This window comes from Brassica napus, chromosome A2 (assembly GCF_020379485.1).
Source record: "Brassica napus cultivar Da-Ae chromosome A2, Da-Ae, whole genome shotgun sequence".
Lineage (NCBI taxonomy): Eukaryota > Viridiplantae > Streptophyta > Magnoliopsida > Brassicales > Brassicaceae > Brassica > Brassica napus.
This window is the reverse complement of record NC_063435.1, coordinates 14,287,916-14,312,515: the sequence shown is the minus strand read 5'-3', so window position 1 is coordinate 14,312,515 and position 24,600 is coordinate 14,287,916. Positions and strand designations below refer to the sequence as shown.

At 33.8% G+C, this 24,600-nt stretch overlaps 5 protein-coding genes, 1 long non-coding RNA gene and 2 other non-coding genes across 10 annotated transcripts; 2 read left to right on the top strand and 6 right to left on the bottom strand.

Annotated features, from left to right (window-relative positions):
- Positions 1 to 95: 95 nt before the first annotated feature.
- LOC106398475 (DNA-repair protein XRCC1) lies at positions 96 to 2,278 on the bottom strand. Of its 2 annotated transcripts, none has more exons than XM_048756072.1 (8): positions 2,157 to 2,278; positions 1,651 to 1,859; positions 1,384 to 1,572; positions 1,196 to 1,310; positions 1,020 to 1,108; positions 821 to 934; positions 667 to 753; positions 96 to 549 (listed from the first exon to the last, which is right to left on the bottom strand). In XM_048756072.1, the coding sequence occupies exons 2-8, from the start codon at positions 1,810 to 1,812 to the stop codon at positions 244 to 246; spliced, it is 1,062 nt and encodes a 353-aa protein (XP_048612029.1). In that variant the 5' UTR covers positions 1,813 to 1,859; positions 2,157 to 2,278; the 3' UTR covers positions 96 to 243. The 2 variants fall into 2 exon arrangements, with proteins under 2 accessions (XP_048612029.1, XP_048612036.1); XM_048756079.1 differs by having other exon boundaries at positions 2,167 to 2,185.
- A 17-nt stretch (positions 2,279 to 2,295) lies between these two features.
- On the top strand, positions 2,296 to 2,377 carry TRNAS-AGA. Its single transcript has one exon. It is a non-coding gene; the product is annotated as a tRNA-Ser (tRNA).
- A 1,126-nt stretch (positions 2,378 to 3,503) lies between these two features.
- On the bottom strand, positions 3,504 to 4,540 carry LOC125586212 (VQ motif-containing protein 11-like). The gene has a single exon (XM_048756058.1). It carries the CDS (start codon positions 4,224 to 4,226, stop codon positions 3,732 to 3,734), a length of 495 nt encoding a protein of 164 aa, XP_048612015.1. The 5' UTR covers positions 4,227 to 4,540; the 3' UTR covers positions 3,504 to 3,731.
- A 1,038-nt stretch (positions 4,541 to 5,578) lies between these two features.
- Positions 5,579 to 5,650, bottom strand: TRNAC-GCA. The gene has a single exon. It is a non-coding gene; the product is annotated as a tRNA-Cys (tRNA).
- A 519-nt stretch (positions 5,651 to 6,169) lies between these two features.
- LOC106398438 (glycerol kinase) lies at positions 6,170 to 8,512 on the bottom strand. Its single transcript, XM_013838994.3, has 4 exons — positions 8,254 to 8,512; positions 7,699 to 7,920; positions 6,621 to 7,587; positions 6,170 to 6,543 (listed from the first exon to the last, which is right to left on the bottom strand). Exons 1-4 carry the CDS (start codon positions 8,385 to 8,387, stop codon positions 6,298 to 6,300), a joined length of 1,569 nt encoding a protein of 522 aa, XP_013694448.2. The 5' UTR covers positions 8,388 to 8,512; the 3' UTR covers positions 6,170 to 6,297.
- A 2,006-nt stretch (positions 8,513 to 10,518) lies between these two features.
- On the top strand, positions 10,519 to 12,567 carry LOC106398431. 2 transcript variants are annotated; one of them, XR_001279932.3, is made up of 5 exons: positions 10,521 to 11,118; positions 11,309 to 11,418; positions 11,562 to 11,748; positions 11,828 to 11,957; positions 12,047 to 12,567. It is a non-coding gene; the product is annotated as an uncharacterized LOC106398431 (long non-coding RNA). The 2 variants fall into 2 exon arrangements; XR_007322758.1 differs by having other exon boundaries at positions 10,519 to 11,118; positions 11,562 to 11,957.
- A 2,463-nt stretch (positions 12,568 to 15,030) lies between these two features.
- Positions 15,031 to 17,307, bottom strand: LOC125575301 (DEAD-box ATP-dependent RNA helicase 35-like). The gene is made up of 2 exons (XM_048756041.1): positions 16,339 to 17,307; positions 15,031 to 16,117 (listed from the first exon to the last, which is right to left on the bottom strand). Exons 1-2 carry the CDS (start codon positions 17,235 to 17,237, stop codon positions 16,081 to 16,083), a joined length of 936 nt encoding a protein of 311 aa, XP_048611998.1. The 5' UTR covers positions 17,238 to 17,307; the 3' UTR covers positions 15,031 to 16,080.
- Positions 15,265 to 16,014, bottom strand: LOC106412624 (DEAD-box ATP-dependent RNA helicase 35-like). Its single transcript, XM_013853544.1, has one exon. It carries the CDS (start codon positions 16,012 to 16,014, stop codon positions 15,265 to 15,267), a length of 750 nt encoding a protein of 249 aa, XP_013708998.1.
- Positions 17,308 to 24,600: the final 7,293 nt, after the last annotated feature.

Below are 24,600 nucleotides of genomic sequence, written 5' to 3'. Positions count from 1 at the left end.
TAAGCTCCCGGTTTATCAGTTTTAGAGAGAGTCGATCAAACCGGTTATCAATACATTCAGCAAATTGGATCCAAACCTAATTGACCGGATCAAAATTGTAGAACCGCAAATCAATTCATAATCAAAAACCGAATTAGTGCAATCGATTCGAGCTGCAAAGATTAAAAACTAAACCGAACAAACCGAAAAGGCAACGTTCTGTGTGCTCTTCATCATATGCAAGCAAAATGAAACAAGTTTGATCTAATGAGACTCTACAGAAACGTTCCTGTAAGCATGCTCGATCTCTTCTTCAGTCATTTCAACAGTTTCATCACTGTCGTATCCAGAAGCAACCCCAGAGGTCCTTCTGCTTTTTGCTTCTTCTTCTTCTTCATCCCCCTTTTGTGCTAGCTCAGCCTCGTAAATCTTTTTCCACGACTTTGCTTGTTTGCAGAGTTGATCCTTTGAAGCTGTGGAGTTTTCTGTTTTTGAAGAAGACTCCATCTTTCCAAGCTCCTTCACTACGCGAGGGACAAAGCTCCACAGCTCCGTCACTGATCCAACGTCCTAAAGTAAAAGACCATTCGAGGATCAATTCAAACGCTTTGATTGATTCAACAAACCATCTTTTCAAAGTTGAGAAAATGCCAAAGATGAAAAACTGTACGAAAGCTTTAGACTAACCTTTTTTTGCTCGAGAGAATCTATGGCGTCTTGTAAACAGGTTAAGACTCCTTCTGCAGCTATTCGCTTGATCTCTCCTGGAGCTGGCTGTTGCAATGGTTAGACAGCAGAAACAAGTATTTTTTGGAATAAGAACGTAAAGAACGCCCCTTACTTTCTCCTCCTGACTCTCTAGCCATGAGATGGTTTCAGTTAGGTCATCCCTAGCCCACTTCTTCACCTCGGTAACAGAAAAGGGCTCTTCCACTGTATTGCAAGCTGGTCTATTCTGTGAATACGGAAATAAAACCATTGACTGGAGCAACATAAGGTTCCTTTCTGTTTAACCAAACCCATCAGTTATAAAGACAGACCTTGGATGAAGCAGATGACGTTCCCCTTGTTCCTGGTTTTGTCTCTACTTGATTCTCCTCTGATTTTATAGACAACTGTTTCTTCTTTTCTGAAACAACTCAGGAGACAAGAAGGTAGTTTAGACAGTGACAAGCCATCTAAAGCTTCTTGCTATATGTTTTTTTCCTTTTATTACCTCGAATAGTAGTATTTTGGGGAGCACTGGTCTTCCTCCATGGTTTTCCAGCATGCAGAAGGTATTGCTCAATATCCACCAGCTTCTTCTGCGTATAACACTCAGCTATCCAGTCCTGAAGACACTCAGCGCAAAGTAGAAATTCAGGTTACACAGTGGAAGAGTAAGGAAAGGCAAAAGAGGTAAACCTTAGAGACAATGGTTCCAGAGTTAGATTGGACTTGACGGAACTTAGGAGTGTTGGGAAAAGCACAAATCAACAAGGTGGAGTCAGAGTTCCAGTCAGGCTGATAAGTAGCTCCCATCGCCAAGGCCTGTGACCTTAGTGTACTCCTCTCAGGGTTAACAAAGCCCGACAACACAAAAACAACTCCTTCCTGTACACACAGATTCTATATCCTTAAAAAACTCAAATCACAATGACAGCTAAAAAAATGTAGACAGTTTTCACAGACCAGAAGTTTAGAGAAATCAGTGGTAGTTGAACTTGACTGAGGAGCATTTCGAATGTTGTGCTCATCATCAGCATCATCCTTGGGCTTCTTCTTACTCTCAGGCTGAGGATGAGGAGGATCCCTTGAACTGATCCAAGAAGGAAGATTTCGCTTCTGGGACATCTTAGTCCTTGGCAGATACTACTTATCGCTAACAACACACACAAAGCCTGCAAATCAAATCAAATCTCAATACAAACAGATGGTGCAGTTTTCAAGGAAGTTCCCAACCCAAAAATCGCCAGGATAATTACAGTGTATCGATCAGAATTCGATTTCAGATTGATTGATTGATTTCACAAGAAGAAGAAAAAGATGGGAATTCGAAAAATGAATACAAAGCCAATTGCATTGTTGAGCTGAGAAACATCAAAGAAAAACGCTAAATCTAAACCTATCCCATCAACACACTGAGGTTACGAAGCAGGAGAAGACTATTTATTGACTTAAACCACAAAGCGACGAACCTTAACGCACCCTGTTTCCTTCTTCCTCCTGATCGAGAGAGAGATAGCTGTCAATTTGAGCCCAGAAAGTGTCAACGATATTAACTCTCGAATCAGGTGAAGTGTTTCAAAACTAGCAAATTGAAAGCTTTCAGCAGTGGTGGACGTGCCGGAGTGGTTATCGGGCATGACTAGAAATCATGTGGGCTCTGCCCGCGCAGGTTCGAATCCTGCCGTTCACGCTCTTTCTTTTGTTTTAAAGCTTTTTGTCCTTTTAGTAATTCTCTTCTTTGTTTTCTTTGCATGTTTTTCTTGACGAAATAACATAACGGATCCTTAAGTTAAGTCTTGTGCAGACTAATAAAGCCCATTTTTTATTTTAGTATTTGGAGTGAGGTCCAGTAGACCAAATAATAATGTTGATGCCCTCTAATAACTTAATTGGGCTTACAGGGAGGTCAAATGGAGGGCTAGGATTTGAGAAAGAGGTTTTTTTTTTTTGAAATATGGATTTGATTATACACCTGAGGCAGAGTTCGAAGATAGACTGACAAACTGACTTTAAAGATAGCTGCAGAGACACCCTCTGTTACAAGTTACATCTACTAGTATTTAATGTTTTGGTTCCTTCTCTGTAAATTAAAGGAGATGATGCATCATCCTCTTTTTACTATTATCTACCAGGAGAACTTTTTAGCTAATTAAGCCGTTGGATCTGCAGAGGAAATAGAAGCCGGCCGCTTCATTCTGCGTCACACCTTTGTCATTAAATCCAACGGCTTGCAGCTTTATGACTCTCACTCACTTCCACCAAATCTAAAAATAAATAGAGCAGTGTACCCTTATCACCAAAACGAGAAACTGATATTTTCTTTAAGTTTTTTTTTGACTGATATTTTCTTTAAGTTCTTCCTTTACCAAAAAGTCAACACATCTTTGTATCTATTACATATTGTCATTGACATGCTATTATTTTGTTCCCGCGACATGTAGGCTATCTATTCATTCACCTCATCATCATGCATCAACTTGTTCCTTTGAAGGAAAGAAAAATATAATTTTGATAGTACATTCCATTAAATAAAAATGGAGATGTAATTAATAAATTTTTATTGTCGTTAACTTTCAAAACTACGTAGCAAGTTTTTTTTTGGGTCCTACATATTAAGCGTAGTGGCTTACAAGAAAATAAAACAAATTTACACCAGAAAAGAAATCAGAAATTAGATCAAACAATCTGCTTGTGGAATTAAATCAAACCATCTACTTGTGAAATGATGTTTTCCTCGATTTTTTTCAACTCGCTTTTGTTGTTCAACTTGTCTAAGTTGTCTTCCTTGACTAATGAAGTAATTGACGCGTAAGAAAAACTACAAATACTTTAAATATTTTATATTCTAAAAGGAAGTGGACTACACACGCCGGAATAGTTGACCCTTCAAGAAGGTTAATGAAGGGATGATAGAATTAATAAGGTCCAAAAGGTTAATTAAGAAACAAAAAACGGATACTAGCTACCCCTAACAAAAACAGTAATAAAAAAAAGCAACAGCGATATCAAGTGCCACTAACTTACGATCAATCAGAACTCTTTAGTTAATAAGATGAGTGGCAATGATCGTTTTCATTCCGTTGAGGAAACAAAGGCAAAAGCTCCGGCGCTGGCTCGTCCCCGCTTCTCGGACTCGGAAGGAAGTAAAACCCTTTCTCAGCTATGACTTTTTGCTCTTCCTTTTCCGGCATGGCGTGGTGATTCTCACGTGCTGACTGTGGGCTCACGCGCGTCCAGAATGGATCGAGGTGAGAGACCGGTGAGACGAGGAACCCGCGGTTGAACTGGCCCAAAGAATCATTGTTGATCTTCAGCTCCATCCTCTTGGATGACTGACGGCGTTCGTGGAGCTTGAATGCTTGTTTCTTTGGAGTTAAAGGAAGCTTATGTTGTGCGGTGGAGACGGGGGAGAGTTCCGGTGGTGCTCCCGTGAGTTCTTGGACGATGTTTCGAAAGTTGGAGGGGTCTGCTTGAACAAACATGGTGTTTGGGTCGGTAGCATAGCTTGGCCGCTGGAAGTGGTGATTCTTGTGGCTCATGGCGGTGGTGGATAAGATGAATTAAGTTGAAACCTTTGGAAGAAGAGAAGAGAAGTATGTCTTGTTCTTTGTCCGAAAGACATTCGTCTGCCTACTAGTACCCAATTATTTAAAGAAGACCGTCTTCTTGTGTGCGTGTGTTTTCTTGACATTTTTGCCAACATATTTATTAATTTAGTAATTATAAAAGTTTCCAATATGATTGACTTTGCACGTCTAGAATTCGTAGTTGATAAAGTTGATTGTAAATAAATACATATTGTATTTGCTAATATTCTCTAGTCATATTTATGATTTGAACACTGGATTTTAAAACGTTTTCTAGATGAGTAGATGGTTATAATATGTTAAAGTCAATACATTATTAGAATTGTTGCCGATTGAGTACATTAGAAGTGAGAACATACATATGATGATGAAAATAACGGGTCCATTGTTGACTTGGTAAGCAAATTAATTAATTAATTATTTCCACAAGCATCTCACTTGTCTAATATCTCACACAATGTTCTCTTATACACAAACTGCAAAATTATAACGTTGATGAATTCATATGTGATTTAAAAACCATACATTGAATGTCAATGTTATGATTTTTGTACGAGTTTCGTAATAAAGAAACCAACGAGATTCTTGAGACCGTGATATAATAATGATCACATCCATAATTTCTAATTTTCGAATTTTGAATTTCTCAAAGAAATAAATGCAACGACGAATGCATCATAACTTCTCCTACAAAACTCATAAGAAATTCAAAATTTTGAAGAATAACAGATTAAATGAATATAGACCAGTACATTTTACATAGTTAATTGAGTAGTTGCAATTTTGTTTTGTCGAAAGCTTGTGATTAAGTTGGCTTCTTCTTACCTGACATTTTAAATTGATATTAAAACGTGGGATATATATATAATTAAGATGCATCCTATTAAGGACAAATAAATATGAAAATTCAATTTTTAAAATGATTTGAATAATCAAAGAAAAAGAAAGGCCCTTTAGGTTGCGTGAAGGAATAAGTAGGCAAAAAGAAAAGATTTTTCTTCATGCTTCACTTCACGTTTTTTCTTTGTTCCTTCCCTTTGCTTTCATTTGACTCTTTGTCATTATTTGTTGTGTTTCCACTGTTTTTCCCTTGAATTCTTGAGGTAATAATATCCATTAATATAATGCTCTTTGGACTGCACATTTTTTCGCATATTCAACATCTTATCTTCACGTGTAGATTGGATCTGTTAATTAACAGTATGTTGCACAAAATGTTATGCCTTGAATCTTGATGCAGGTTGTTTGTTTCTAATAGGCAATTCCTTTCTAACTTAGAGAACAAAAAAGAGAAAAGAAAAATAAGGGCCCAACCGGGTTCGAACCGGTGACCTATTGATCTGCAGTCAATTGCTCTACCACTGAGCTATGGACCCAACTTGTCTTATTAGTTACCGCTATTTATTTAACTATACTGATTTCACATAGAAATACAAAGTTTCTGGTTTCTAAGTCTTTCTATTGATCTGCAGTCAATTGCTCTACCACTGAGCTATGGACCCAACTTGTCTTGTTAGTTACCGCTATTTATTTAACTATAACTGATTTCACATAGAAATACAAAGTTTCTGGTTTCTAAGTCTTTCCAATGTTCCTTACATACGTAAGAAGAGACTAAATTATTGTCTGCTAGTGAATCTGAAATTTACATATGCCTATAGTCCAGTTTTGTCACTGTCTCTCAGTTAATCAACTATACATTTTGCTTTACCAAGGCAGATGCTAAACTGTGATTTGTGTGACCACTGATCACCAGTTTCACAAGAATGTTGTCAGGGTAGAGAACTGAAATTAAAGATAACGTGACTTGCAAGAAAGAGACCTAATGTGGTAAATAACAAGTAATCTATGAGATAAGCAATGCGGTTTTAAAAAGAGAATAGTTCAAGTTCAAATAGGCAAACACAAAAGACTTTCGATTAACGAGCATATTATATAAGAGATTCTTACATGATGTATAGACCTAACGACAGAGCTATAAGAAAAGGACAAGGTGGGTTTTAAGGAAATATAAACTCAGTTTTTAAAGAGAGAGATCGGCAAGATCGAATGTTCTCTCCACCGCTTTGCACCATGACTCCACTTTCTTCTTCCTGGTCGCTTCTTCCATGACCGGTCTGAAAACTTTTGAGTTCTTAGACTTCTCTCCTGACTCGAATATGTCTTCTTCCTTCCAGAATCCAACAGCCAGTCCAGCTGCATAGGCTGCTCCAAGTGCTGTTGTCTCTATGTCCACTGGCCTCACCACCGGAGTTCCCATCAAATCAGCCTGTCCACATTTCAAAAGGACAATGAGAATATTAACATTAAAACTAAACTACACTCATAATCATCACAATGCATTACCTGAATCTGCATTAGAAGGTTGTTGGCAGTGGCACCACCATCAACTCTAAGCAAGAACTCTCCTTTCTCGTTGTCTAGGGAACCCTTTTCACCAGCATCTTTGTTCATAGAGTCCAACACATCTTTCACTTGGAAACACATGCTCTCCAACACAGCCCTTGCTATGTGAGACTTGTTTGTGAACCTTGTGATCCCTATGCAGACACCACGAGCGTCTTCTCTCCACCAAGGAGCAAACAAACCATTAAATGCTGGCACAAAGTAAACTCCTCCTGTTGATTCTACCATAGCCGCCAAGTCTTCAATTTCACTAGCACTTTTGATTATGCCAAGGCTGTCTCTTAGCCACTGAACAGCAGCTCCAGCTATAGCTATCGAACCCTCGAGAGCATAGTTTGTCTTTGCTTGAGGCCCAAGTTTGTAAGATAGCGTGGTTAGAAGTCCATGACCTGACTTGATGGGCACGTCTCCTGTGTTGAGAAGAATGAAAGCGCCTGTTCCGTAAGTACTCTTAGCCTCACCTTTCTTACAAGCTTGTCCCAGCATTGCAGCGTGTTGGTCGCCAAGACATCCAGCGATCTTGATGCCAGGAATGGGCCAGCCTTTGCAGATTTCTCCAATGACCTCTGAGTTGCTTACTATTTTTGGCAAGATTTCAGCAGGAATGCCAAGAGTCTTAATAGTGTCCTCGTCCCAGCTCAGGGTCTTGAGGTTCATGAGCATGGTGCGAGAAGCATTGGTGACATCAGTGACATGTAGCCCGCCATTGGAACCGCCAGTCATGTTCCATATCAACCAAGTGTCGATGGTGCCAAAGATGGCATCTCCTTTCTTGATACCGTCCTTGACCGCATCTACATTCTCCATCAGCCAAAGCAGCTTCATGGCGGAGAAGTATGTGCTTATAGGCAAGCCACAAGACTCCACAAAATGTGATCTTCCTCCTGATAGTTCCTTCTCTAGTCTCCTGTGAAGATCATCAGACACCAAATATTATCAACCAAGAATATGATTGGAAGAACCATATAAACAAAGACAGAGCAGAGAAACAAGAAAGAGTGATTATTATGTAATGTACCTGCAGATGGAACTGGTGCGAGCATCCATCCAGACAATAGCCTTGTGGAGAGGAAGTCCAGTGGATTTGCTCCATACGACGGTGGTCTCTCTCTGATCCGTAAGCCCAATGGCCTTCAAGCCACCGTCCACGTTGTGTCCATCGGCTGTGGCTTTATCAATAGCCTTGGCAATACACACTTTCACACTTTCTAGTATCTCCATTGGATCGTGTTCCACCCATCTTAATTCACAAACATAATATTATTTGTCAAAACTCACAGAATATTAAAGAGACGTGATTATGTATGCATCAAATCCACTAAACAAAGAGCACATAATTGAAAGAAGTTTTCCATGAAAAAAAAGAAGTTTTCTATGAATTATGGAAATGATGAAAAAAAAGAACAAACAACTACTATTAATTACAGATTGTTGAGAAAAAAAAATGTCATAGTGAAATACAGGATCATCAACCATAACACTGTCACCTACTTCTCAGACTAATCACATAACAAATGAGGAAAAATACATATTTATAAAAAGTTAACAAGAAGGTGAGAGAGGGAGAGAGTACCCAGCTTCGGGATAGAACTGAGTGAACTCGACTTGATGCGAAGCAACAGCAAGAGCATCGTGATCGTATATGATGAATCTGGTGCTGGTTGTTCCTTGATCTATTGATCCAATAAAACCATTTTCTCCTGCCATTTTTCGTTTTCTTTTTGGTGAATGAATGCTCCTTTTTTTTCTTCCCTATCTATAGGAAAGTGGAGTCAGAGATATTGTTGGAGAGTTCACCGTTCACATTTACTCTAGAGGATGATGATGATGATGATGATGATGTATTCATTATGGATTTTATTGGTGGAAGGTCAATATTATGAGATCATCTTACTTAAATTCAGCTCCATCTACCATGTGTTCTTCTAACGTTGGAAAAATTTAACCGTTTCTATCCTTGACTTTTGTTATAAACTCTTATGTCTGTTCACAAATTTTGTTAGTCTTGATACATATGAAAAAGTCGTATTCCAACTAAATAACAAAATAAAATAATCTTATCCAACATTATGAATTGATGTTCTTTCAGTTAAAAGATATGAATATATATGCTTGACAAAAAAACGTATTTTGATAAATGAGGTTTATCTACTTCTATTGATTACTGCTGATAAAAGGTAACAAACCAATTTTGGTGAGATGGTTTACCAATAATATTCTAAAACATACATGTTCTACAGAAAAAAAATGTTTTCAAACAGATACAGTTTTTATATTTTTCAATGCACTTTTGTCAACAAATAATAGGTAATTGTAAACTTGTAGAAAATAATTTCTATTGGTTTAAAATTATGGAAAATAGATAATCATAAAAAATTATTCATTTAATACTGTAACTTAATATTCATTCCATTTCAAAATGAAACATGTTTTAGTTTTTCACACAGATTAATAAAACATATCAAATTTCAATATTAAATGCATAATTTTCTGTGATTATCTACTCCCTATAATTTTAAACCAATAAAATTCAGAAAATACAATTAATTTTTTGAAGTTTACAATTAGTCATTATTAATTGATAAAAATGCATTAGAAATATAAAAAATGTATCATTTTGAAATAATTTTTTTTTGAATATGTATCTTTTTGAAACGGAAAAAGTATGTTTTATTCATCTGTGTAAAAAAGCTAAAACATGTATTGTATCATTTTGAAACAGAGAAAGTACTATCAATAACACTGTGCTTGTTTATCAATAACATCATAACACACTATCAAATAAATAATTTCAGTGTTTTCAATCCAAATGAACTTGTAGAATCTTTAAGATTCTTTGTTCTTTCTTATTAGTTTCCACAACAACTAACTTCATGTGATCTTTAAACTTGAATTGGTAGAGGATGAACATGTTAATTCTTGACAAAATAACAAAAAAAAAAAGAACACAGAAGACAGAACATTGAATCATTTCATCTTATTAAGCCGTTACGTATAAGTATTAAAAGGTTTGGACGACTCAACATCCATACATATAAATCACCATGTGTATATATTTAACTAAAAACAAGTAAGATCTATTATTGTTGTATGTGTACTTCCGGAACCATGCGACGGTTCCTGACTCTCGTTGTAACTGGTGGGGACTTGTAACATTTTGTACGACAAGCTGCACATTCTGACGCTGGTGATGAGCGCTTGCAATGGTCACGACAGATCTTACTGCATTCTATTTCCGATTTTGCTTCACCTTCTATGACCATTACAGCTACTATCATCATTATCCACACCATGCTCATTACTTTCCCCATTTTTTTCTTGTGTATTTTCTTCTTCTTCTTCTTTTTTATGTTTACGAATGAATTACTTATGATGCAATGGTCTCTATTTATAGTCACGAGAACGAGATGAATAAATTCTTTCAATTAAATTTTAGTCAAAGTTCAACAGTAAACTCAAGTAAATTTCAGTCAACATTTCTGTTCAAAAATACTTATTAGTCAAAGTCTTATTTGCGATCACATTATGGAGTGTTTATATAGTCAAAGTTTTGGTTGTTGCCACGATTGGTGGATTTAATTGCGATCACATTATGGAGTGTTTATATAGTCAAAGGTTTAATACTTTTCACGTTTTACCGGTTCAAATTTTCTATATGGACATATCTAACACTACTAAAAGCCGAATACGCAGAGCATACAGCATGCCACGTCAGATTTTTTATTCAGGCCAATCAGATTTTTTTGCTTCGCCACGTCAGAATCACGGTTTTTCTCCGTCTAAAGTCGACTAATATTTCGCGGGCTTCGTTATTACGCTTTGGGCTTTATGTGATTTCACTTTGGGCTTCGGGGTGTTTTGTGTTTGCGACAAAAATCAGATCCGATCTCGAAGGATGACGATTCTCCTCACCCTCATCACTTTGTTTTCTCGGATCGAAGAGCAACGAGTCGTAGAATCAATCGATTCAATCCTCCGCAATCAATACTTTCGTTTCAAATCCCTGCAATTCATGCGTGCATTCAGCTTCACACCGTCGTGGTCGTTATTTTGCTCCGTCACCTGAACCTCCACGATTCTTCTTCTCTGTCACCGGAGTCCGTAGTTCGAGTCGTCGTGGTCTCAATCTCGCTCCCGAGCTTCTCCTCCATTGCCATGGCTTAGGTTCAGTCTGCTACTTTCCACCATGAGAGTGCCGGTTCAAGCTTCACCATCGTGCTCAGCCTTCGCCGTCGTCGGGATCAGTGACCCTATTGCGGATCGGAATGAGGAAGAACGACAATGGTGATTTCAGCACTATTTGCAAGTCTGGTCCTTCACATTTCCATTGCTTTCACTTCTGCCCCCAGACTTTTGATATTACATAAATAACCCCAAATCAACCTCCGTACTTTTGATTGTGCATGTCTATGTTTACAGGTGCAGAAAAAGCTCTAAGGTAAGCTGTAATAAATCATTTGCCTTGTGATCTTATCATTTTTATAAGCAATTGTTAGTCCTCTGTAATTTGTATAGCCCTTTATAGATCCTATGTATATTTTTATAGCCCTTTCTCTGAATCACGTCAGTTATTTTTTTGTATAATGAGTTTTTAATATATCACCTATTTTGTTACTTGAAACTTAAAGGTGGTCTTCTTCCGCTTGAAGTTCAGACACTAAGCCAACAGAGTAAAGAAACTGAAGCAAGGTACCAGAAGAGCAAGGATTGCAACAAAAAAAGTCAACGCCTTGCTTCAGTTAAGAGTTTCATACAAATAATAGTTTAGGATCTTTTTCTGATTCCATTTTATTCTCTAAAAAACCAATGCACATGTACATGTAGAAAAGGTAACTCCACAATGGTTACTCTAGCTAATCAAACATTGTAATCCATTTGCAGGCTTTCCTCCCAACAATTGGCTGTCGTATACAAGCTGTAATCTCACATTATTATTTTTTCTTCGTCAAGCAATCTAGCATTGTTTATGACAAAAAAATTGTGAAGATTTTTTTGGCATCACTGTTCAAGACAAGGAGGGCATAAAGAAATCGTATGGAATAACTCATGGGGTCTTAATACCAGATTGGTAATTGTTTAATCTTAATGTGATTTATTGAGTTGAATATATGTAAGTAAAGCCATATATATGCACAATGCCATTGAAGATGGATGAGGGATGGAATGTTGCGAGTTCAGGTTCATGCTAACTGCCGTCTCAGAAGGATTTATTTTGCTGAACGTCTCTACTCAGATGAAGAGCTTCCTCCGGAGTTCAAACTCTATCTCCCAGTGCAGGTTTGTGTCTCATAGTTTAGTCACTACTTTACTATCTTCTCTCTTTCTTGCATGATTCGTTTTACTTACAAGACTTTGTTCAACTGCAGAAAGCATGAGTGTGTTTCTGCCGTTGTCTTGGAAACTACTTTAGATAGACCTAAAGCATCTTAGGTGGGAGGTTCAGGATGGCTTGTAGCATCCATGGTATTAGGAATTTGCCATCAAAGCCGAGAACACAATTATAGAAATGTACCTTAGATTACATACAGAAAGGATATTTTACTGGCCAATGACCCGCTTGGCGCCGTCTAAGGTGTTTCTGAGCAGCATTGCCACTGTCATTAGGCCTACACCACCAGGGACACCATTAGAAGCTTCTGAAAAATCAACATCACCAACCAACCGGTATCCTGATTTCATATAAAATTTTGATTATAGAATTTCTATAATATTCTCAATCAAAAATATAAGAATAATAATAATTTTTTGAGTTCTAATTCTCTTAAATTTGATTGACAGAAATAGTTTAAATTTTTAATATTTATCTGAAGATTTTTATTTTTATAATCAGTACCATCATATATGTATACACTCAAATAAAAATAGAAAATCTCTATGCTTTGTTATCTTTATTTTTCTCCTTTCTTACGTTTAATTTCACATTTGAGCTGATGGATTTGGCAATTCACCTTTTAGAGATTACTGAGTCGTCCCCATAGTGTGTAATTTGTCAAGGTCTCTACCATACATGAAAACGGAGGATCTAGACTACATACTCCTCCTTTCTACAACCCGAACTAAGAAAACAATTTCTTTTTGTCTGACATATTAATAGTCTACTAGGTGATTTTTGCACTAGGTGTAGAAATAGAAGTTTCAATATTTAAAAATAGAATTTTATTAATTTTAAGGTTTATTATTTAATTACAATTTAATTTTAAATCTTCATTTCACTATATGCAAAAGTTAAGGTAAGATAAATACTTTTTATTCAAATTTATATGTAATAATACATATGTTTTTGTTCAAATAATAATATATATGAATATATTTTAAATTATAATCTTGAAAAGGTTTTTATTTATTTCTTTTGGTTAAAATATATTAAATCAAATTCAATAAAATTAAAAGAAATTTTTGTTAGATATATAATTGTTCAAATAAAAAACTAAATAATATTTTAAAATTTGTAGATATTAAAAAGAAACTAATGATATTGAGATTATAAAATTACAATTTAAAAAAAAAACTGCATAAAATGTTGAATAATTTGTAGTAAAAATTACATAGTATATTAAAAAAATTAAAATAATAATAATATTTTTGTTGCTTTTTTTGAACAGCATTTTTGTTCCTACTATTGTATTATTTATTGTTATATTAATGATGATTTATAAGTTATTAACATATTTTAAAAAACTTACCAAAAATATAAATCAACATTAAATATAAATATATATGCCACAACTAAATTTAAAGCATGCCATCATAGTTAAAATAATGTGTCAGCATTTTCTTTTCCAAAATCAATATAGTAATGACACATAGCAAATTACTTCTCAAATAATGTTTTGAAGATTTAATCTGTAAAATGTGCTATTTAAAGGTTACCGGTTTTCTCAGTAAATCATCCCAAGACTCTCTTCATTTCATCAGGATATTGAGAAGTAACATACCAAATACTGAAATCGATGTTGCAAAATACTAATATTATCTAGGATATTTTGTTCTAAATTTCTTTCTCGCATGGCAAGAAAATAATGACATGATTCTTACAACACATTTCATGACCATTGTATCTTCAATCACTGTATTTCAATTGTTCCTAATTTCACCACCACTTTCTGAAGAAAGATAAAAAAATCGATATATATATACTAATTATATAATGAAAATCCAAGGATCAATGCAAAAGAGAAGCTAATTTTCAATAGCGTAAGTAAAAATTTATCGTTAGTAGAAAAATGAAAACTCAATTATTCTAAAGTTTAAATTAGTTGCCAATTTAATAGTTGTTTTCATATGAACCTCAATCAAAAATATAAAAATAATAATAAATTTTGAGTTATAATTCTCTTAAACTTGATTGACAGAAATAGTTTAAATTTTTAATATTTATCTGAGGATTTTTATTTTTACAATCAGTATCATTATATATGTATACACTCAAATAAAATGGTAAAAACATAAATTAAATTAAAAATTGTAAAACAATCCGGGCATAGCCCGGGAAAAGCCCTAGTATCTTTAATTCCCACATATTTGCCAAATTGCCATGTAAATGAATTTTTTTTATAGCTGTATACAGAAATATCATCTATTGTAAGTTTGTAATACTATAGGGTTTAATATTATAAGATTTGCCACCTTTTACATTTGAATGTGTCATCTTTTTAGTTACAGCCTTACAGAATAATTGATCACTTGTTGAATATATCTATCTTATTAAAACAGAAATATTGTGACTTTTTCTAGGTGGATTTTAAGTTGGACTTACTATTAGATATGATATATTTTCTGATTCTATTAGTTAACATTTAATATTAGTAAATTATTTCCTTATTATATTTTGCTAACTTAATACCTTATATGCATTTATTTATCAGTTGGCCCATATGCATTATATTCAAAAAAAAAATCTTGCCCAATCAATTTCATAAACAACATGCAATAATGTTTAATTTTGAGATTTCATAACCACCATCCAATAAGTCTATGAGATAATCACTATGCAGTATATTACTCTGTAACCAATTAATTATATATATAGCCATACTATATGATATATTCAAAATGGATTCAAGTCAAACTTTTTAACCCATTACCTTTTAACCAATCTAAATTGGATTACATATCAGATTAAAGGTTTACCGGCTCGAGGGTATAAGTTAAATTTAAAAGTGTTGATTTAAATGCCAATTATTAAATAGATAAAATTCGTACAAATTAAAAAAATATTTGTAACATTGTTCATAGAATTTTGAATAAAATATTCCGCACTTCGGAAGCGCGGATCATGATCTAGTCTCCTTTAACTGTAAAAACTCATTTAAGTATGTTTTAAACCATGTTTATACTGTGAAAACATCAATTTGAATACGTAACAGAAAGCTTATAATCCCTACAGGTCTTGTTTCCGTCGACAGTTTTGTTTATCATAGAATACAGAAATTTTAAAGGATACAAAACTTGAAATTACAGACCCATACATTTGCCATTATCACTAGACATGTGTTTCCTCTTAGACGGTGAATAAACTATCCAGATGAGAAGTCAAAAGTAGGACAGGATCGAGCCAATAAATCTCAACATCAGAGGAACCAGATTATATCTCTCCCCTGTATCCACCAGAGCCAAAGTAGTCTTTTCTAGAATTAGATATTGCCACACTCTTCTGGTGCTCCAGTTTTGGACAGTCCCTAATACGATGTCCGAGACCGCCACAGTAGGCACAACCCTTGACACCACTTGCATTAGCGATGGTCTCTGCTTCTTCCATTGGATCATTCAGCTCAGCAAGGACAGGCGGAATCCTCTGCTTAGCTTCTTGCAACAAGTGTTTCAGATCAAGCAGCATGGTTTCGCTTTGGTTCTTGTTTATAAACGTAGTAGATATCCCAGTTTCCCCACACCGGCCTGTTCTTCCTATCCTATGCACATAGTTCTCAATCTCCGCAGGCATATCGTAGTTTATCATGTGTTGTATATCAGGGAAATCTAACCCTTTAGAAGCAACGTCAGTCGCGACCAAGACGTCTTTCTTCCCAGCTTTGAACGAAGAGATGGCGTACTCTCTGTCCTCCTGATCTTTTCCTCCATGTATAGCCACAGCTTCCACTCCTTTCAGTAACAAGTACTCGTGGATATCATCAACATCAGCTTTGTTCTCACAGAATATAAGAACCGGTGGAGAGGTTTTCTGCAGGCACTCGAGGAGGTAAACAATCTTTGCTTCTTGTTTGACGTACTCAACCTCCTGGATGACGTCTAGATTCGCAGCTCCGGCTCTTCCCACGTTGACTGTCACAGGCTTCACCAGAGCACTTCTGGCAAAGATTTGAATTTTGGTAGGCATCGTGGCAGAGAACAAAAGCGTTTGACGCTGAGACTTAAAGTGGTCAAAGACTTCCCTAATGTCATCTTATCCCAACCTATCTGCCTCATCCAACGTCAGGTACCTATATCAGGAAAAAAGAAGCATCATCATCCACATGTCCAACTAACATTACCATACCTAATCATACAGTGAAGTTCTGACAGAACCTAGACAATCCTATCAATCTACCAGGAACGAAAAAACAGGCACAATAAACAGATACTCCCTCCAACCTATCCTAGTGCATAATTCAAAAAATGAGAAACAAGTTGGAATAACGCAGTTTCATAACGGTAATAATACCTGCAGAAATCCAAGGTCATCTTTTTCTTGGCGGGCAAATCCTTCAACCTCCCAGGGGTTGCAACAACAATATGAACACCTCTCTTGACAACATCCAACTGGGATCTCATATCCACACCTCCAATGCATAGCAAAGACCTCAAAGGCGGGTATCCAGCCTGAACCAAAGGAGCCACAAACTGTTCAACCACTTCATAAGTCTGCCTAGCTAGCTCTCTAGACGGGCAAACAATGAGCCCAATGGGACCTTCTCCAGGACCAATAGGCATCATCTCCTCCTCCTGGAGAGCAATCATGATCATAGGAAGCACGAAAACCAAAGTCTTCCCGGAACCAGTGAACGCAATCCCAATCATATCCCTTCCTGATAAAATCACATGAAGGCCCTGGACTTGAATAGGAGTCGGCTGCACTATCCCTTTCTCCTTGAGAGTATCCAAAACAGCTCTGGGAAACTTCATATCCTTGAAGTTCTTGATTGGAGGAGGAATCTCTTCACCACTAACAATGATATGCCATTGCTTCCTAATCAAATCCATCTGCTTCCTAGACATCTTCCTAACGTGCAAAGGAGGTTTCCAGCCTGTTAACAAAGGCTCTGTGTAAGTGATACCTTTGGCTAACTCGCGAACATACATCAGCGTCTTCTTATCGGAGAGATGCTCCATCATCTCCTTCTCTTGTAGAATGATCTGCTCCGTAGCGCTGACTTTGGGTATGTATTTCTTGAGCTGAGTTGCTTGAACTAGCAAGCTGGGTTTGGATTCGGCGAGCTTCTCCTTCTCGGCTTCTTCCTCTAGCTCTAACACCTTTCCCTTCCGTTGAAGGACCTTCTGCTCTTCCATCGCTCTACGCTTAGCCACTGGAACATACTCCACGTAGTCGTCATCGTCTTCCATGATCTGAAATCCACAACCCTAGAGAATCGAAATCTAATCAAGCAGAGCAGATCTCTCGAATCGCGCAAATGATTTCTACTTTTTAGGATGTCTTGTTTTTGCTTGTCTGAGCTTTTGAGCATGCCTATTGAGCCATTAATGGGCTTATTTTGATTACTATTAGCCCATTAATGGGCCTATTTTCATTTCCATCAGTTATTTTTACTTTTCATGATATCTATATATACTATACTAAAAGGGGATATAAGCTCCTCTTAGGGTATCTACGTAAGCACAAAAAATCGTCCAATCAGAGAGTCCGAACTTGCCATGTCATCTCATTTATTTTTTCGTAAAAAATGAAAAAAACAATGCAAAGGAAAGGATCGAACCCGGGTTAGTACGACATAAATATAGAGCATATACCACTAAGCCATTGAAACCTTCTTGGACACATATACAAAAATCACTAAATATGTAATCACAAACTCTTATGTAAATTTACAATAATATGGATTCAACTTTCAAGACTCCGATACTTTGTTTTGTAAAAAAAAATAAGTAAGTGACTAAGCTAATATATTCTTTGAAAGTGTGAGAACATTGAGAAATATGAAAAAGCATAGATTTTTGTTTTCGTGACAAAGTTAAGAATTTTTTAAAAGTAAGTTTAACATATAAATTTTCGTGACAAATATGAAAATGCATAGATTTTTGTACAATTTTGACAAAACAACTCAAAACATAGTTCTCTAAATATGTAACCTTCTTGGACACATATACAAAAATCACTAAATATGTAATCACAAACTCTTATGTAAATTTACAATAATATGGATTCAACTTTCAAGACTCCGATACTTTGTTTTGTAAAAAAAAATAAGTAAGTGACTAAGCTAATATATTCTTTGAAAGTGTGAGAACATTGAGAAATATGAAAAAGCATAAATTTTTGTTTTCGTGACAAAGTTAAGAATTTTTTAAAAGTAAGTTTAACATATAAATTTTCGTTACAAATATGAAAAATGCATAGATTTTTGTACAATTTTGACAAAACAACTCAAAACATAGTTCTCTAATGTCTTAATAAAATATTTTTAAAGGTGCAATAATTAAATATATCAATTCAATACATTTTGTAGTTTATAGACAAAACAATAACACAACAAATTTTGAAACATTTTTTAACCTATCGATTTCTTTTCACGAGAATCCAACTAAACACGATAAAAGCAATTAGATTTATTTAGTTACCATTTTATTCAATTTTGATTAATTTCAAATTGTAATAATGTATCTTTTTGAAGTTACAAAAAAAATAATGTTTTTTCTTTATTACACTAGCATTATATATGGATTGCATATACACAAATAAATATAATATAACAACATAAGCTTGCTTTCCCCGATTCATATGAAAACTTTTTAAGTTATCCACCAAAGCAAATTAATTAAATAAATCAAATTGTTAGAATACAACAAATTAATATATAATTTTATTTTAAATTATTTAAAAAGTGTATTTTCATTAAAAACAAAATAATAAATAAATAAAACCGATTTGATGGTAATTTTTATGATATATATATATTATGTGAAAGAAATATAAGCTTAATATGGAAAAAAAATCTTAAATACAAAAAACTCTAAAATTAACCAAAAAAAACTAATAAAAATTAAACTATGATATCAATTGAAAGCTTCTTAGACAATATTAATAAAATATTTAAGCGATATTAGACAAATTTGATTTTTTTTGCCAGCCAAAAGTGTATTATTAATTAGCCTCAGTTATTTCAAGATGTTTAAGAAAGATGAACTTAAATGATATATGAACTATGAATAGCAGTACTTTGTAAAGCTGACTTAGATAACACATCTGCACATCATTTTCAGTCATTTTTTATGCCTAAATTCAATTTATTCAGAGCAGTTATTCCACAAAGAGATCGTATGAGATATTGTTTTGATATTCAGATTTGTTTCTTGACTGTTAAGAAGATTGATAGCTGTAAAAATGTCTCCTCCGAATATTATATGCCTATAACCGAATCCCCAACATGAGACAACTTTGTTTAAAAAGTAAATAATTTTATTTTTCTTATATTATATAATAAATATATATTATTTACTGATAATAAAAATATATTTATTCATCTATCACAAATATCTATGCAAATATGTGAATCAAGTACAACAATCAAACAACATAGTGATTTCCACAAAGAAAATTTAAAAAATATATTTATGTTAGGTAGTCTTATTTTACATTCTTTAAATAATGTAATACAATATTATACATTATTTTTTTAGAATTAAAAAAATACATATATATCAGTTAGACAAATTAAGCGATAATTAGACAAATTTAATTTTTTTTTTCCAGCCAAAAGTTTATTATTAATTAGCATCAGTTATTTCAAGATGTTTAAGAAAGGATGGACAAAAAAATAGGATGGACATAAATGATATATGAACTATGAATAGTATTTTGTAAATCTGACTTAGATAACACATCTGCTCATCCATTTTCAGTCTTTTTTTATGCCTAAATTCAATTTTTTCAGAGCAGTTATTCTACAAAGAGATCGTATGAAATATTGTTTTGATATTTAGATTTATTTCTTGACTGTTAAGAAGATTGATAACTGTAAAAATATCTCATTCGAATATGATATGTCTATAACCGAGTCCCCAACATGAGATAAGTTTGTTTTAAAAGTAAATAATTTTATTTTTCTTATATTATATAATAAATATATATTATTTACTGATAATAAAAATATACTTATTCATCTATCACAAATAACTATGCAAATATGTGAATCAAGTACAACAATCAAACAACATAATAATTTCCACAATGAAAATTAAAAAATATATATTTATGTTATGTAGTATTATTTTATATTTTTTAAATAATGTAATACCATATTATACATTATTTTTTTAGAATTGAGAAATACATATAATATCTACGCGCGGTTAAAAAATCTAGTTATTATAAAGCCATCAAAAGGTTTATAATGGTTGTGATTAGTAGAACTAGGGATTAACCCGGGCTACGCCCGGGATTTTTTTTTTTTCTAATTTAAGTTGTTAAATTATTTATATTTAGGTTATGATATATATTATATAAATGTTAAGATGCATGTTATAATTAAAATTTATTTTTGAATTTTAACACGTTAAAGTAACATATTTTTTACTGTTTAAATATTTTTTGTAATTTTGTTGGCTATCTAGTTATCATATTTAGCAAAACTATTTGTTGAGTATTTGAATAAATGTTTTAGATATTTAATTAAACTGTAGAGTATTTTCGGTTCGACCACATGCTCAACAATCTATTGATCCGTAAAAAGATGGACGATCTCCTTGGCCAGGTAAGTAAAATTTTAGCAAAAATATCTTTGATTTTCAAATATTAAGTATATACTTTTCTTTGAATATTGTTTTTTTAATTGTATTTTTGATTAAATTATTGTATTATAATGTTTATGTAATATTTTTTTGTGATGTTTGAATTTGTGTTGTTCGTATACTTAACCTAGATGATATTGATGTTTAACAATTTATTGTTTTCTGGAAATAGAAATAATGATATATCAAAAAGTATCTAATACTTGTTAAATGATAGTATAATGTAAATTACATCCATTATTGAAAATAACCATTTGTGTGTTTTTTATTTTTTTAAATCAGAAATTATTTTTATTTAAAAACATTATTCATATTAATCATATATAATATATTAGTTTAAGTTTGGAAGATTAATTTACATATATAATTATGTATATTTAAAAAAAAAATTTAAGATATATATATTGAGTACTGAATAAAAGCTGAATTTCTTATCTTGAAAATCAAATATTTATATTTTTGTCTTCATGTTTTACTCATATTATAACTCAGTATGTTTTTAAAAAACTTAGTTTTAAGTAATAAACGAATTTAATAAATTAAATTCATCACCTATAATGTTCTGTAAACTATATTTGAAAACTCTCTAAAATTATATTTTAAGCATAATATTACTATTATTTAATTTAAGTTATTTTAAGCATAATATATGCTAAACCAACTTAAATTATATTTACAATAGGACCATCCTAAACTGGTTAATAAACCAAAAACAATACTAAACCAACATGAACCAATACCTGATTTGGCGAGGAAGGAAGTTATTTTATATATTTTATATATTTGCTTCATGGTTATTTTAAATATCTTCCTCACCTAGGGATTAACCCGGGCTACGCCCGGGATTTTTATTTTTTTCTAATTTAAGTTGTTAAATTATTTATTTAGGCTATGATATATATTTTATATAAATGTTAAAATGCATGTCATAATTAAAATTTATTTTTAAATTTTAACACGTTAAATTAAAATTTTTTACTATTTAAATATATTGTTTTTTGTTATTTTTGGCTATCTAGTTATCATATTTACCAAAACTACTTTTTTTGTTGTTGGAATAAATGTTTTAGAGATTTTATTAAACTGCAGAGTATTTTCGGATCGACCACATGCTCAACATTCGATCGATCCGTAAAAAAATGGTCGATCTCCTTGGCCAGGTAAGTACAATTTTAGCAAAATATCATTTATTTTCAAATATTAAGTATATAACTATTTTTTTAATATTTTTTAATTGTATTTTTTGATTAAATTATTGTATTATAATGGTTATGTAAATATTTTTTGTGATGTTTGAATTTGTGTTGTTCGTATACTTAACCTAGATGATATTGATGTTTAACAATTTATTGTTTTCTGGAAATAGAAAATAATGATATATCAAAACGTATCTAATACTTGTTAAATGATAGTATAATGTAAATTACATCCATTATTTGAAAATAACCATTGTTGTTTTTATTTTTTTTAAATCAGAAATATTTTTATTTAAAACATTATTCATATATAATATAATAGTTTAAGTTTGGAAGATTAATATATATATATATAAAAAATTATGTATATGTTTTTAAAAATAATTTAAGATATTATATATTGAGTATCTGAATAAAAGCTGAATTTCTTATCTTAAAAATCAGATATTTATATTTTTGTCTTCATGTTATACTCACCAATCCATCATTGATATTTATAACTCAGTACGTTTTTAAAATTAGGGTTTGGATGTTCGATCGAGATTGGGATCCGGGTGCTCATAGGAATTTCACGATTCGAGGAGAATCATATGGAGATGGGAAATTAGGGGAACTCAGCGGAGATCTGCGAATCAATTACCTAATAACGAGTTCGATAGAGTTTCAATCGAAAGGGGTTGGGAATGGAGATACGATTGGGCTTTTTAGGATATGGTTATCATTCAGATCCTCGGAGTGGATGCGGAATCCAGAAGATCAAGCACAATCATTAAGGGGTCGAACTGGAAATATCTTACAGATGGAGAAGGAACAGATATGGATCAGGTGGGGACAACAGAAGTTGTCGAAGAAGATAGAACTGGAGGCATTGTGAGGGTAAGGGGGAAAACGGCGGCGGAGAAGAAAACGGGCTGCGCAAGCCTTTGTTTCAGTTACTGGTGGACACAACTCCAAGTTTGCTCAAGTGCTTATGTAGCCTCGCAAACGGGTACAAGCTAAACAGAGCCTCCACAGGGTGGTGGTGCTAAGCAAGTGGAAGAAAAGGGTACCTCACACCCGAAACAGCTACCCAAGCCTTAACTGTTTATGGATTGTGGGTGTTTTGAAGACAGCTATATTACGGGTTTGTTTGTTTTTTTTTACTTTCAGTTTTTTTGTTGGTTCAATAAGCTCTACGAGCAGTTCAAGTTTTATTTGTATGTCTGGGTTTTAAATGGGCATTTATTAAAATGTGGTTTGTTTGGTCTTTGGAACGTATGGAATAATATTTTGGTATTGGTTTTTGGATTTGGTTTATTTTGTTGAGCGTATGTGATCATAACAGGAGGGTTGGTATTCTCGAAGCGGTATTATTTATGCTGGTTATTGTTATAAAAGACAAATAAATGATTTGGCACTTGTGTGTTTTGTTGGTTTGGGAAGTGGCTCACGACAGAACATAACGTTCTTGTTGTATCGACTCGAGACCTGTGGCTGGTCTCTTTAAACCAGTCGCAGATGGTTTATTTGGTGAAGATTAGAGTGGTTACTTTGGAAATAAGGAATTGATATTTGGTATAGATATTGAAGATGATTTAGAAATGTATACAGATTATTCTTCTCTGCTTTACGTGAAGAACAAGTCTCATATGTTGTTTTCTATCATGGTGTATTGGTTTCAAACTAGATGATGAGGTGGATTTGGAAATAATGTATATCAGGAATAGGGACAGGGCGTACCATTATTATATTGAAGCCGTTTTATTGTGAGGGTGGAGTGAAAGTTTGGTGTTTTATGGGGTTATGGTGTTTTGGTGGTTGGGATTTCAGGTATCATTAAACCCATTTTGCTAACTCTTGGGAGTATTTTTATATTTTTAATGAGAGCACTAAGTTGGAACTGTAGAGGAATGGGAAGTAAATGGACAATGAGTTATCTGCGAGAGATATGGCACAAACATAAACCAGATTTTCTTTTTTTATCAGAGACCAAACAGGAGTATGACTTTGTACACAGATTTCAATTACATTCGGGTTTGATAATCTGGTTACAGTGGAACCAAATGGAAGGAGTGGTGGTCTAGCACTTTTCTATAATAATGAGTATCAAGTAATATACTCTATTCAAGTAATCGAATGATAGATGTGGAGGCGGTGGCTTTGGGGAAAAGGTGTTTCTCACATTTGTTTATGGAGATCCGGTTCAACAAATGAGGGAACAAGTGTGGGAAAGATTAACTAGGTATGGCATTGCAAGATCTGAGCCCTGGTTTATTTTGGTGATTTAAACGAGATTACGGGAAATCATGAAAAGAGATGGAGGAGCTTTGAGAAGTGCGATTCTTTATCCCTTTTATAACATGATAAGAAATACTGGACTTCTGGAATTTCCGGCTAGAGGGAACAAAATGTCGTGGCAGGGGAGAAGAGGAAAAGGAAAAGGGGCTGTGACTGTAAGGTGTCGGTTAGATCGCGCTCTAGCAAATGAGGAGTGGCATACTCTATTTCCCTGTTCTTACACAGAATATCTAGGTTTGGTGGCATCCGATCATCGACCAGTGGTGGCGTATCTAGACGATAAAGTTCACAGAAGGAAAGGGCAATTTCGGTTTGATAAGAGGTGGGTAGGCAAGAGGGGCTTTGGAATCCATTACGACGGGGTTGGTCAGATGATAGGATTCGTAGCGAGGATGATATAGTAGCAAAAATTAGCAATTGTCGACATGAAATTGCAAAATGGCGGAAAAATAATCCACCTTATGGCAAGGAGAAAATAAGCGATTTAC